Source organism: Colletotrichum chrysophilum, assembly GCF_026319265.1.
Source record: "Colletotrichum chrysophilum strain AFK26 chromosome Unknown scaffold_96, whole genome shotgun sequence".
Lineage (NCBI taxonomy): Eukaryota > Fungi > Ascomycota > Sordariomycetes > Glomerellales > Glomerellaceae > Colletotrichum > Colletotrichum chrysophilum.
In genome coordinates, this window is record NW_026517383.1 from 64,665 (window position 1) to 78,490 (window position 13,826).

The following is a 13,826-nucleotide window of genomic DNA, read 5'->3' on the forward strand; positions in this document are numbered from 1 at the left end:
GTCGGTCGGCGTACATGACTGGCAGCAACACGCGCAGAGCAGATCTTGCCGAGTTGGTCGCTCGCCTTGAAGTGAGAAAGTCATCAGGCACGGACTGGTTTTGCTGAATCAGGCACGTGCGGAGCAGTGGTTGAGAAAACCCCCTTGCCAGTGCAACCCAAAGCTAAATGCAGAGTCGCGTTGCATAGAGGACAAGATCGCAAAAGAAATGCAGGTGAAGGCAGGCCCAGCCTAATGCCCGAGCCTCCGAGCCTCCTGTCTCCTGGGGGCCTCACCACCTGCATCGTCCAGTCGCCATCGCCCCAGCGGGGTCCAGTACAACTCCCAAGGCCCTGGAGTTGCAATTGACTCTGGCCACCTTCTTGGCAACAACGGCGAAGAGACAGGACTGCAACCATCCACATGCGCCTATTGCCGTTGCACCCGGCGCAACATTGCCGTTTAACGCCAGAACCCTTGGCTGCTAACCTTCTAATGAACATACTACCAGCTGATTGTTTCTTGGCTTTGACGCATGTTGTGCAACTCTTTTCATGTACGGTAAAGGAGGAGCGACGGCACTAGTTGCTCGCCAGACACCAATATTGCAAAAGCCTCCCACATCACCAGTAAGCGGACGCGGCGTAGCGGCCAGCAACATAACAGTCCGTCAAATATCAACCACTTGACTTGGTCAGAAGGTGCCATTGGAAGAGACATAAGCGCATCTGTGACGATCATCATCTCCAACTTGGTTGAGTTCGGTGCCTGCGGAAGCGTCCTGGCTCCCCCGCATTGGGCGAACAGAATAGAACACCAGACTTCCCCCCACCTGCTCCGTGAAACGTTGTGGATGGCGTGGGATGGTCCCAAGTAGCATCAAAATGTCCCGTCCATAAGTGCAGCGCGTCTCCTGACTGGCCCCTCCGTCTAATGAGCAAACGGCGAGTCGGTTTTGTTATCAGCCTGGCCCTGATTGGCTTGACGACGGGTTCTGGGTCATCTTGTCGTCGTGAACGTTATTTCTCGCCTCTCCCGCTCATCAGTTGGCTTGCATTGCAGAGACGCCGCCGCGAGTCAGGATTTTTCCGGGTTTGATGCACATGAGGATATCCTCTTGCAACGCTAACAAAATGCGATGGGTGGATTTCCCTCCAGGTTCGAACCATGCTTGTGTCAGTCGATTAAGCTTTGCCTTGAATATCGGCAACTTGTACGGGCCGTCCTTGAGGCTTTGGATTCGATGGCTCAGCCCTGCTTTCTCAGCTTGGCGAGCGCAGCCGCTACTCCGTCAGGAAGTGCATCGTTTTTGTTACTTTGACTGGTTGATTGTTTCGCCCGGGTCTGTGCTTCTGCATGCGTCTGCGCAGTCTGCTTGGACTCCTCAATAGCAGCTGCAATCATTGCCTCTTCATCATCTTCATCCGGGCCCGCAATGTTCCTTTGGCGCTGTGCAGGCCGTTTCTCCTGGGCGCTTGTCGATCTATCTGTCGCTGGCGAGCCGAGGGATGAGTCTCTTGTTGACTCCATCTCCCGCAGCGGGACTCTGGCGAGAGGAACGGCTTGGTCGAGTCTAGACACTTGAGCTGGCCTCCCGTTTTCGGTGCTTTCGACCCTTTCCAGCTGGCGTTTGGCGGCTTTTTGGGCTCGGAAAGGTTCCTCTACTGCCTTGATCCATTTGTTCACTTTGATAGCTCCCCATCCAGCAATGATGCCGACCTGTTCAGGATCGGCATTAATGGCATTTTTCAGGCTGCCAAAGTTGCTGACTAGTGCAACGGCATCGGACTTGTTTACACTTCGTGGGACGGTGACGAATTCGACTAGCTTTTCGGCATAACTTGAGGCCTGCTGGCCGCGGATCGCGTTGAAATTGGCGTGTTCGTAGGACTTGTAAAGTTCGAGATAGCGCGCAGCTTCTGCTGCTGACCAACATAGGATGATGGTGACGTTGTTCACGAGTGACGTTTTGGAGAGCTCGCGCAAAACTTCTTCGTGATTGGGTATGTCGACCATTGTCAGCAAGATACGCAGGTTGTATTTTCCTTGGAGATTCCTTATCCTTGTGTAAATGTACTCGGGGTGGAGGCGATGATATTTCAGGCTGGGTGTGGTCAGAAAGATGGCAGCAAGCACGACATGGAATGCGTATCGGACCAACCTCAAGAACAAAGCGCATGTTGTCAAACCCAAAGCGTAGTCAGCTGCAATGTCACTATATTCCCATGGCATGGACTTCAGGGAGGCGAGCACTGGGTTTCCTCTCTGGCGAGGGGATACCATAATGGCAGAGCCCGACCCTCGCTGGGGCAAGGCTTGCGGCGTTGGTTGAATGACCTTGCCATTGTTGTTATTGTTGGACGTATTGGTCGGCGGCGCCCTGTCTAGACGTTGGGGTGTCGGCTGTTGGATCTTCTGGGGGTTATGCTGCTGTACGCGAGAGCGAGTAGGAGCAGGTTGAGACGGAGGGCCTAGGTGTGATCGTGAAGATCCCGAAGCTGAGGAAGCGAGGGCGGCTAGAAAGTCCTCGTCGGCGCCGAAATCGTCGTCCATGTCCCCCAAAGTTTCGTCTGGATGAGCTGCGATTGAAGTGGCGGATAGAAAACCGTCGGCGGGGCGAGGCGGCTATCTACCTAGATAGCTGGTAGAAAAATAGAGATGAGGAATAGTCACGTCACGGCTGATGGCGAAAGTAGACGGCGACGCGTCTCCGCCCCGCTACCTACCACCCTACCTACCTAGGTGGCAGTGGGGGGAATGGGCCTAACACTAGGTAGGTAACCTTACCTAGGAACGTACCAAGGTAAGCCCGGTAGGCAGGTGATGATCCTCGCACGTCCTCGGCACCGTGGGAGGGGGCACTTTGCCCACTAACCCCTCAACTCGGTACCTCCCCTGCGTAAGGTACCTACGGGTGTACATCGACAGCGGGGGCAGCCACCTCATTGCAATGAGCGCGGGGTCATTATCGAAAACTTCGATAGATTGAAGAATTCTAGCTTCATGGTATACATTCATTCGTTGGTGTTCTATCTTCCTCACCTTGCCCAAGAAACTGACAAAACTAAGCGTGTATACTGTCTACGCGTTAATCACCCGTGCTTTGGAATATGCTAGTCCGCGCCTGTTGTTTCATAGTGACTCTGGAAGGAATTCGCGTCGTTTGTGAGCTTGTCGTGTAAAGCGTACAGAGCCGCCAGCCACGTGTCGAACATAGGCTCCAAGTGTTGTGCGCCTTCTTTATCCTTGACCTGGTCTCTTAGTCTTTCATACGCCTCAATCATGACCCATATCTGAAGAGATGAGATATCCTCTCCACTTCCCCGCGGCCGTTCTATCATGACCGTCGAAAGCTCTCGCGCCAGAAGGTCCGTACAGATTTGCAGGCTGAGGTTGTGGTCTGGCGCAGGAAATTCCGAGCTGCGCTGGACGCGGGCTCGGCTTCTTGGTGGTGGAGTTGGTGGCAAGGATGGCGATGACGGTTCAGGAGAGAAAGACATGGGCTTGAAGTATATGGCCTCTTCGTCAAAGGCGACCAAGGTCCCGTCGTCTGACGTCGGAGAGTGTGCCGAGACATGCCGTCGGTGTGTACGGACTGGAGACTGATATACGTCTGGTCTCAAGTCCTCCGAGACCTCTCCAGCGCTGCATGTTGACCGCGCCAACGAAGAACTGGTGTACGAGGATTGTCGCGAGGGCGGCGGATCGGATCGCGTATCGGTGCAGATGGAGTTCGAATCTTGCGACTCAATAAGAGCCTGATATTGCTTGGCAATCAGGTCCACGCTAGACCTGTCGATTACGACCGGATCTTTGGCACCAGGGGTGCTCTCAAGCTGGCCGATGGTGTAGACGGGTGTTTTTGCGCGGCGTCTCATACTGGATCTTGTACTAATGGAAGAAGTTGGCGACGCGAGCGAGCTGTCGAGCGAGGGCCTTGGTTTTGAATTGTTGATGGTGAGATGAGATAACTCTGGGATAAGTTCTGGAACTGCTGCTGAAACAGAAGTGTCGAGTGAGACTTTGGGGTGATGGGGCGAACGTTTTTGTGTGCTGCTCGTGCGTAGGTATTCGTGCCATTTGGAGTCGCTGAGATCTGGAGATAACCGCAAGGAAGGTTGGCCGACGGTTCCGGCTTGTTGAGCGACTAGTCCGACAGCGGTAGTAAGTTTATTTGACGCAGATGAGTCGACAGGCGCGGGCCGACGTAGTGACGGGAACTTCTTTCGTAACCTGTTCCGTAGACGTGGTGGCTCTGACGATTTGATCGAATCGGAGACTGGCGAGACCAGTGACGGCTCTCGTGAGTGGTTCATTTTGTGTGATGTGTAGCAGCTGGAATGCGAATGACAGAACGGTATATGTCACTGCCCTGGACTGGATGGGTGTGGGATGTGGGCGACTGGACTGTTAATAGTTGAAGATCTTGAGAGCGCAGGAAAGTGTTGGCCGAATTCATAGATGGATGCAGAAATCAGTTCATAGCTGAAAAAGTCATGAGTCTGTCCAAAAGGCAAATGACGTTCGCCAACGTATGTGAATGGTGTGTGAGAAAGCATGTCCCATGCACATGTCGGTATGGAGGCGAAGGAAGGATGGTTATAGGTGGTGGACAGCAGGAAAGCGAAGACGAACGAAGGCTCAGCAGTGCAGGTATCCGCGCGTACGGATGACAGGATATGCATGTACAATGATGGAGTTATGTGGATATCCAGGCAAGAAAGCGCAAAACAAGATTTGACGAGAAGAGAGGCTAAGCTCAAATGCTCACATCAGTCAACCTGGGAAACCGAGTGTGGGCGACGCATCTTTGGCGGACAACGCATAACAAGTGGCTCGACTCGACCTGCTGCAGGGATATGATGACAAGCAGGCAGGCCGCAGGCAAGGCGAAGAAGCTCGCACTGCCTTCGCGAGTACTGCGGTACTGCGGTACTGCTTATCGACAGGCCATCCATATGGTGGTCTAGAAGCATGGATAAGCAGCCGAGACATGGTGGATGCATCCTTGTCCCCACGTCATTGTCGCCCACTTGCAGAAGTGACGCGGGGGGGATACAGAGCAAAAAGTGCGTTCGAGGCTCACTTGTCGCCAAGGTTTGCAGGGAAGCAGCGCGTCTGGTGGAGGGGGTGAAGACCCCGATCGCGGACAAGGGTATCTTTGGATCTCCTTGGTAGACAGAGTTCGCACTCGCCCAAAGAAAAGACAGGACGACCTAGCTCGGAGTCTCTGTAAGATGATGGATTGAGTTGGGACCAGACGAGAAACAAGATGCAAGGCGGCTGGCCGATCAGTGTTGCAGAGCAAACAGCATCATCACAGGCCTCTGACGACTAGGTTGGGCGAAGGAAGGATAATGGACGGGGAACATTGAGAGTCTTGCGTGGGAATGTGTCGGAGCTGCACAGTGTCTCCCCGGAACCGGCATCAGGTCGATCTGCGGCCTCACTGGTGAAGGTCGGAACACAATCGATTGGCTCATGTCATCAAGACCCTCGCCTTCTCCGTCTTTTCTCTGTGAAGTTCCCGTCTCAGGTTCCGTCTTCGCCGAGTCATTGCTCCGGGCCGACACCGTCACCGAAGCCGCCAGCGCCATTGGCTCTACAATGTACTGCGTAGTTGTGCGCCAAGAAGTGCAAACAATCGGAGCTTCTTCCGGCACACGCTCTTGCCCTCCCGGCCCAGACTTCAACGAATCGCCATCTCTAAGACAAGGTTTCGAGATCTGCCGCTCGCCCGCCTATTTGCACGGCCTTCCATGTTCTACCTGCCCAGCAGGCTTTGGAGTCGCGTCCGCAGTAGAAGATGGCTCGGTTGATAGCTCAACCCGCCACTTGGCGATTAGGTTGGCTTCAACGTGATTTTGGCAGGTCGCGTAAAGCCACTGGAGATGCTCTGCTAGCCCATCAGAGGGGACGTCGGAGATTAACATGCGCACGGCAAACCACGTTGTCTCCGAGCCTCTCACGGCTATCGTGGTCCTTGATCGTGCAGATGGACTGATGCCAAGTCTACCTAACTTGGAAGTACAAAATCAAGCCAAACTACTATGCAGTACATTCCTGCTTACCTTAGGTACCTGACCTAGTCGATAGTCTCCGAAATGCCGGGGAACAGAGCTGAGTCCGCTTGCCTAGGCGAGAAGACGAAATATTTTTTCCGCAAAATGGTCAACCATCAACACACATCTTCATGCAGAGGATGCCGAACAAGCGCGGGCTGGGGAGGAGACGGAAGAATTGTTCCATCAATCAGAGGCAGCCAAAGCTGGGGGAGCCAGGGCCGGTTCGTTCTGGCGCTGCCCCCGCGCTGGCAGGCGGCCTTCAGGCCGGGGGTCACAGGTGTCTACGGCCAGAAGCCCCACCAAACAGACCCCACGCACCGTTCTCATCTCCACGTCCACGTCCACGACCCCTCCGCCGCGGCCTGCCCCTCCCCCTCTCTCCCTCCAGCCCATACGACCCAATTCCAGACTCGGGGTAAAGTGTCGTGGTCCCTGCTGGTCACCGGTTGGCTAGGTGGGGGAAATTGCTTCGTAGACACTATATAACTCGAGATTTCTCTCTCCCATGGCCTCGGGGTTTGATCGCTTGCTCTGTTGTCCCTCACCAGCTCCCCTCCTTCATCCTCTCCCATCTCAGTTTCCCCCCTAAGCCGCCATCATGACCGAAATTACCATCACAGGCTGGACCACGCGCGATGTGCGCTTTCCCACATCTCTCGACAAGACCGGCTCTGATGCCATGAACGCCGCTGGTGACTACTCGGCCGCTTACTGCATTCTTGAGACCGACTCCAAATTCTCTGGCCACGGAATGGTGCGTTAGAATTATCCCCCCAAATTTCACACTTGGAGTTGAGGGACACAACCGCTGACAAGAACTTCTCTGCAGACGTTTACTATCGGCCGAGGCAACGACATTGTGTGCAAAGCCATTGACTATCTGGTTGAGCGTATCAAGGGCAAAAAGCTGTCCGAGCTGGTATCCAACTGGGGCCAGACCTGGAGATACCTCGTGAACGACAGCCAGCTGAGATGGATTGGTCCTGAGAAAGGCGTTATTCACCTCGCCCTTGGCTCCGTAGTGAACGCCATCTGGGATCTCTGGGCCAAGGTGCTGGGCAAGCCGGTCTGGCGCATCGTCGCGGACATGACCCCGGAGGAGTTCGTCAGCTGCATTGACTTCCGATACATCACCGACGCCATCACACCCGAGGAGGCTATCCAGCTCCTCAAGGAGCAGGAGCCGACGAAGGCTCAGCGCATCAAGGACGCCGAGAACAGCCGCGCCGTCCCGGCTTACACCACCAGTGCCGGATGGCTTGGCTACGGAGAGGACAAGATGAAGGGCCTGTTGCAGGAGACCCTCGGCAAGGGTTACCGCCACTTCAAGCTCAAGGTGGGCAGCAGTGTCGAGCAAGACAAGAGACGTCTGGGCATTGCTCGTGAGGTCATTGGTTACGATAGCGGCAACATCCTCATGGTCGACGCCAACCAGGTCTGGTCTGTGCCTGAGGCCATTGAGTACATGAAGCAGCTTAAAGAGTTCAAGCCGTGGTTCATCGAGGAGCCCACGTCTCCCGACGACATCCTCGGCCACAAGGCCATCCGTGAGGCCCTCAAGCCCTACGGCATCGGTGTTGCCACCGGCGAGATGTGTCAGAACCGCGTTATCTTCAAGCAGCTTCTCATGTCTGGTGCCATTGACATCTGCCAGATTGATGCCTGCCGCATGGGTGGCGTCAACGAGGTCCTCGCGGTCTTGTTGATGGCCAAGAAGTTCAACGTCCCCATCGTCCCTCACTCCGGCGGTGTCGGCCTCCCAGAGTACACCCAGCACCTGAGCACCATCGACTACGTTGTCGTCAGTGGCAAGCTCTCCGTTCTTGAGTATGTCGACCACCTCCACGAGCACTTCCTCCATCCTTCCGTCATCAAGGATGGATACTACCAGACCCCCTTGGAGCCTGGCTACAGTGTCGAAATGAAGGCAGACAGCATGGACAAATTCAGCTACCCTGGTCAATCTGGTGTCAGCTGGTGGACCAGTGACGAGGCCAAGCCTATCCTCGAGGGTGAGAAGATTTGATTCATCGAGGTCTTGGCACACACGGCGTCGAATTCAAGGGGTCAAGTTGGCGAATACTTGTCCGCAGGGCAACGATGGCATCCTGCATGGTCGCTATTTGCTGACCATCCTTCTTAACGAAATAATGGCATGAAAAGGGGGAGGGGTCTGGCCAAGAAGGCCAGTCTGCAGGGCAACGATGGCATCCTGCATAGCCCAAGGAAAGACTTTGGCTGTCCTTGTGCATCAGGCAAGGCAGATGCGTTACTGCGGCATTGAAAAGGGGGTTTGGCGAAGAGGGCCATTCCGCAGGGCAACGATGACATCCTGCATGGCACAGATCATGCCTTGTGACCATCCCGAATAAGCGATTTCTATCCTTGTTTTTATGTTTTGGGAAGATATTACAAAAAAAGGGGGGTTTGGCTAAAGGAGCCATTCCGCAAGGCAACGATGGCATCTTGTATAGCATGAGCGAAGAAGCTCACTATCCCGCAACGATAACGAAATAATGAGCAGGGACTTTGTGTCCTTAAATGACCCTGGCCCTTTTCCCTTTTTTTTTTTCTCTTTTTTTTTGTTTTTGTCCTTGATTGCGACGAATAGTGATCCGTATGCTTGCTGGACTGCACCGCCATACATCGTGCGGTGCGGTCAAGCCACACATAGAGGAACGGTGTGGCGCACAAAAGAAACTGCTGTGAATGAAAGGATGGGCTGAGGAGACGTTTCAAAACGCGCGAGGATAGCAACAGACAACCCCTTCTGCCCACAGCGCATGTCGCATGTCAAAACACGGCCTGGACTTTTTGTGAAGTCTTCGCTCGAGTCGGAGAAGCAGAGAGCTGTAACAGCAGGCTGTTGAATGCCAGATAGTCCTTTTCCCCCCCTGTCTCTATAGGTTTGCTATTGCTGTTCTTGCGCGCTGATTATCCACTGAATCCCCGCTGAAGGTTGCTCCTGTCCCTGAGCTGAGCTCCAACGAAGCTTGACCCCGGACGCTCATCCTCTTCCACTTCCGATTTCATATCTGTACTTTCGGATTTGATCCGACTGCATCTTCACGTCAACCGCGACTCACCTTCTCGCTTCCTTGCTCGCTTTCAGACGGCATCACCAATCCTCGCACAAAATGCCACCGAAACCTAAAGTCTCCGTCGCCGACGACTCCGACGCTTTCACGCCAGAGCGGTTCGAAAAGGAGCTCAAGACATTAGCAGCGAAGGCCAAGGGTGAGACCAAGGGCAAATTCTTCAAGGAGCAGGCTTCCACATACATCAAGACCACCATCCTTCTCACATTGGCGGCTATCTACAGCAATGTCTCTCAGCTGGCGCTTTCTCCCGTCTACGGCTCGATTCCGTCGTCGATATATCATGCGAAACTCGTCATGGTGGCGTGTTTCTTTGGCTGGTCGGGTAACGTACTTCTGAATCGCACACTGCCATTCAAGACAGCAAAACTGCTACCTGTCATTGCTCTCACGGTTCCGACAATCCAGTTTTACCTGTACAAGACCAGCGCAACTCTCACGGCGCATTGGGGCCCTTTGGCCACTGAGGCTGTCACTCTGTTTCCTCTGATCTTGGTATCCGTCAGTTGTGTGGCGACTGAACTGGAGAAGGCAGACCTGTCGAAGTTGCCCAAGTTTCTGGCCGACGCAGGTCCCGGCCTTGGATCATGGGGACTCTTCAAGTTCATGGAGAAATTGTCGGGAGACTATTTGCAGGCGTATATCGGCAAATCGTTTTTTCAGACCCGCATTGGCCTGGAAGCGTTGCTTGCGGCCGCATACTCTGTCTACGCTCCCTCAAAGCTTCTCTTGTTTGCTATTCCGACTGTCCTACACACCGCTGTGCTCAACACCCATGCCCTAACTCCCATGGCAGCTGCCTCGCTCAACAGTACCTTACTGGCAGACGACTGGTTTCTCTTGGACCGTAAAGAATCCATTACCGGATATGTTTCAGTACTCGAGAGTATCAAGGACGGCTATCGGGTGTTGAGATGTGATCACTCGCTCCTAGGCGGTGAATGGGTCAGACACAAAGGACGTATCCTTGCCGAGCCCATCTACGGCGTTTTCGTCATGCTCGAGGCTGTCCGCCTCGTCAAGACCAAGAATCCCGTGCCTGACAACGAGGCTAAGGCTCTCAACATGTAAGTCGCTATCCGCCAGAGCCAACCCCACTTGAAGTTGACCGAGAGATAGCGGCCTTGGTATCGGTACAACCCCCGGTGCTCTGATTGCCCATGGCATTGACACCACAATTGTTGAGATCGATCCGGTTGTTCACGAGTTTGCTTCCAAGTACTTTGACCTGCCTTCCAACCACACTCCCGTCATTGCGGATGCTGTGAGCTACACTGCAAAGCTCGTCGACGACCCTAGTGCCAGATACGACTACATCGTCCACGACGTCTTCACTGGAGGCGCCGAGCCTGTCCCGTTGTTCACCCTCGAGTTCTTACAAGGCCTGAACTCCCTTTTGAAGCCTGACGGTGTTATTGCAATCGTAAGTTTTTCTGCTAGTGCATGATGGCCCGCGTTTCTAAACCCACGCAGAACTATGCTGGAGACTTCCTGCATCCGGCGCCCAAGCTTGTCGTCGACACCATCAGGGAGGTTTTCCCGTCGTGCCGCATTTTCCGGGAATCGGAGCACCCCAGCAAGAAGAAAATTCAGGAGGAAGGCCAGGACTTCACCAACATGGTCATCTTCTGCAAGAAGACTAGCGGCAAGCTGTTCTTCAGAAAGCCCACCGAGGAAGATTTTCTCGCCAGCCGCAGTCGTCAAGTCTTCCTGCAACCCCGCCACGAGGTCCTGCCCAAGCATTTCCTGGATGGCGACTTCGGCTTGCTGAGAAACAATGCCACTGAACAACTGACCAAGTGGCATGAAAAGAGCGCCCTGGGGCACTGGGAGGTCATGCGTGTCGTGTTGCCCGCATTTATCTGGGAGAACTGGTGATCACGTCGGTTTGAGTACATTGGCGAGATTGCTATATTCACGGATACTGTAGATTGTATATACTGTGGAAGCTGTACATATGTTTGTGTCGGGGACATTGCAGGAGAAAGTACGGACGGGTTCACTCATGCGGAAGTCACTGTCCTTTGAATATTTCAACTAGATTGATTGTTTGCTCCCCTTCTCGATAGCCCGGTTGCGCTTGTAGTTCGCGCATTCTCGTCTACCCTTCAGTGTCTCATGCTTCTCCGGGCCCGCCTCTCTTGACCGGAACACGGGCTGCCGCCGATTCAGCAAATTCTCGCGTCTCTGAATTGACACTTTTGATAAAGTCGGTGATGTACGACGGAGGGTCTACAACATTGTAGGGCCCAGATACAGGCTCACCCATTGTTCTATACACAGGCACGACGCCGGTCCAGACTTTGTTGACAGCCTCTGCGTCATCTCTATCATGTTTCTCGTCTCCAGGTGGCCCGAACCTCACCTTGGCACTTCCGGCCTCGATGGTGACTTTGAGCACACTGGTAGATGACAGCTCGGCCTTGTTTGGGGGCACTCTTGTGTTGGACCAAGATCCGGGGATGACGCCGTTAGTAATGAGTTCCATGGCGTACAGACGTTCGGCTGGATCTTCCACCACTTTAGCATGGCCGAAGAGCACAGAGGAGCGATAGTTGTAGCTGTGAGAGTTGGGAGTCAAGGCCATGACGAGACCATCAAGGTGGCTGGCAGCAACGCAGACGGGCATGCCGTCTGAAGGGCCACTACCACGGGACGTATTCATCATTCGCGAGGAGACGTAGCCATGAAGATAAAGGTCGAGGACGTCGCCTTCGTCGGCCGATGGTCGAGTGTAAGACCCCATTTGCCCAAGCATTGGTAGGATGCTGGGGAAGGGACTGCTGATATCATTGAAAGAGACATGCAATATGGGGCTGGTATTTATGATCTTGTGGATCGTGGGAAGTGCGTATGAAGCTGGGAAGCAATGAGTTGATGTCTAAACCACCAAAGCAGATGGGGTGTCACCTCGCGGGCCGTAACGCTTGACAGTGCCAAAAGGCTTCTTCGGATACTCGAGTTCGGTGCGCGGCATGGCAAATATACTGTTAATTACAGAGATGTGGCAAAGTCTAGGACCATCATCGAAGGATGGGTTTCATTGCGTATTTATTATATGGTCGGTTGTACACCTCGTGTAGCGAAGACAGCAGCACCACATGATACCAGCGCTCCTTCGAGCGCCCGCGCGATAAGGCTCTATATCAACTTACGCCCTTTACGCCATGTTGTTGACTCATTGGAGAACAACGCCGGTGAGCCTGCCCATCAACCGTGTTCGGGCCCGGTGCCGAAGAGCCAGGCATGCGGAGTAAGCCGATGGGGATGGGAGGAAAGGTGTGTGACATAACGCCAAACCGAATCCAGTAGGTCCATCCACGAAACCCCTGATTACAGTGGCCAGCCGTTCATCCTTCTTGGGATGCTCAGATTACGACACGTGCGGTTGGTCAATTGAAGCGTAGGCGGAATGAAGCTGAGGCGGGATCGCCGCTTGAGAAGGGGACGCAAACGGCTGTCACTTTTGCTGGACTGCGAAACTGTACGGCTTTCTGCACATCCCCTGCGCCTCTAAGCGTAGGAAGCGTTAACGTTCATGGGCTGCATTGGACTCGAAGGCTTCGTTTAGCGAACCATGGATGTGACTCATTGTCTGGAGTTCGTGGTTCCGTGAGCTCGATTCTCGTAGCCGAGAGGCAGCGGAAACTTCAGAAACGAAGTCCGACCCGGTCGATACTTGGACCGCCCAGACGGGGACACTGGGAAGTAAGTGACGGAGAGAGAACTGAGTGAAAACCTTGACGCACTGCCGGTGACAAAGTCCAAATCGCCGCTGTCTCTTGCGGTATAGGCGGGGTAATGACGACGCCGATCGAGTTCATCCCCAAACGACAGGGCAGCATTCAGACGGCTTAGATATCATTAGGAATCTGGGCGAAGAATTGTCTGACGGCTTCAAAGCCCCGGAAGCACTTCCAACATCACCATTTCGGCGGTCAAGCCTTACCGTAGTCTAATAGGTCGATGATGGATGGATACTATTACAGTATTACAGATGCCTTGCTGGCAATGGATCGACAGAAATTGGTATGCCTTTGGAGGTTTAGGTGACAGTGAAGGAACACGGAGGATGGATGTTGGACGAAGCAGAGAAACCAATCATGTTCCCAGGTTCCGTTCGGATTCGGTAGCAGCCGAAACGTAGAGTCAACCCGGCGGCCAAAGCTTGTTCGGTGAGGTATTCGTAAGGCAGGTAGGCTGATTAGTATTCGGCAGTCTCTGCTGCATGGCTGCAATATGGATGGATGTCTGTTCTTGTTCTCGTGCACAGGGCAGTGAGTGAGGTACTGCGGTAAACAGCAGCAGCGGCGGCAGCAGCAGCGGCACGTCAGTAACCGCCGCCGCCCCTCGTGCTGTGGCAGAGCATGCAGCAAGGGAACCCTCGCCAGGGACATCCGCTACCGAGATGCCAAGAACACCGAAACCCCTGACAAATCTCAGGGACAGCGCTCTTTTCGGAAATGCTTCTCTGTGTATTTGTGTATGTGTGCGTGTGTGTGTGAGTGCGTGTGCAAGCCTTTCCGTTGCGCCCATCTTCCAGACTCAACACTTCAGCCCTTTTCCCTAGCTGCTGCATATTTCCCCTGACTCTACCAGCCTCTTCCTTGTGACCTTCTGCTTATTCTGTCGCACCTCGGGCGGGCTGGCTATCTCTGCATGATGCAAACACATGTCACTTCCT

At 54.0% G+C, this 13,826-nt stretch overlaps 5 protein-coding genes across 5 annotated transcripts; 2 read left to right on the forward strand and 3 right to left on the reverse strand.

The window, feature by feature from the left end:
- Positions 1–1,227: 1,227 nt before the first annotated feature.
- On the reverse strand, positions 1,228–2,532 carry COL26b_009715 (uncharacterized protein; the record flags this gene model as incomplete). The annotated part of the gene is made up of 1 exon (XM_053182434.1): positions 1,228–2,532. One exon carries the CDS (start codon positions 2,530–2,532, stop codon positions 1,228–1,230), a length of 1,305 nt encoding a protein of 434 aa, XP_053033614.1.
- A 560-nt stretch (positions 2,533–3,092) lies between these two features.
- COL26b_009716 (uncharacterized protein) lies at positions 3,093–3,857 on the reverse strand (the record flags this gene model as incomplete). Its single annotated transcript, XM_053182435.1, has 1 exon — positions 3,093–3,857. One exon carries the CDS (start codon positions 3,855–3,857, stop codon positions 3,093–3,095), a length of 765 nt encoding a protein of 254 aa, XP_053033615.1.
- Positions 3,858–6,642: 2,785 nt separating this feature from the next.
- On the forward strand, positions 6,643–8,070 carry LGD1 (L-galactonate dehydratase; the record flags this gene model as incomplete). Its single annotated transcript, XM_053182436.1, has 2 exons — positions 6,643–6,798; positions 6,874–8,070. 2 exons carry the CDS (start codon positions 6,643–6,645, stop codon positions 8,068–8,070), a joined length of 1,353 nt encoding a protein of 450 aa, XP_053033616.1.
- Positions 8,071–9,181: 1,111 nt separating this feature from the next.
- Positions 9,182–11,020, forward strand: COL26b_009718 (uncharacterized protein; the record flags this gene model as incomplete). The annotated part of the gene is made up of 3 exons (XM_053182437.1): positions 9,182–10,209; positions 10,262–10,565; positions 10,616–11,020. 3 exons carry the CDS (start codon positions 9,182–9,184, stop codon positions 11,018–11,020), a joined length of 1,737 nt encoding a protein of 578 aa, XP_053033617.1.
- A 238-nt stretch (positions 11,021–11,258) lies between these two features.
- Positions 11,259–11,771, reverse strand: COL26b_009719 (uncharacterized protein; the record flags this gene model as incomplete). The annotated part of the gene is made up of 2 exons (XM_053182438.1): positions 11,259–11,374; positions 11,408–11,771. 2 exons carry the CDS (start codon positions 11,769–11,771, stop codon positions 11,259–11,261), a joined length of 480 nt encoding a protein of 159 aa, XP_053033618.1.
- Positions 11,772–13,826: the final 2,055 nt, after the last annotated feature.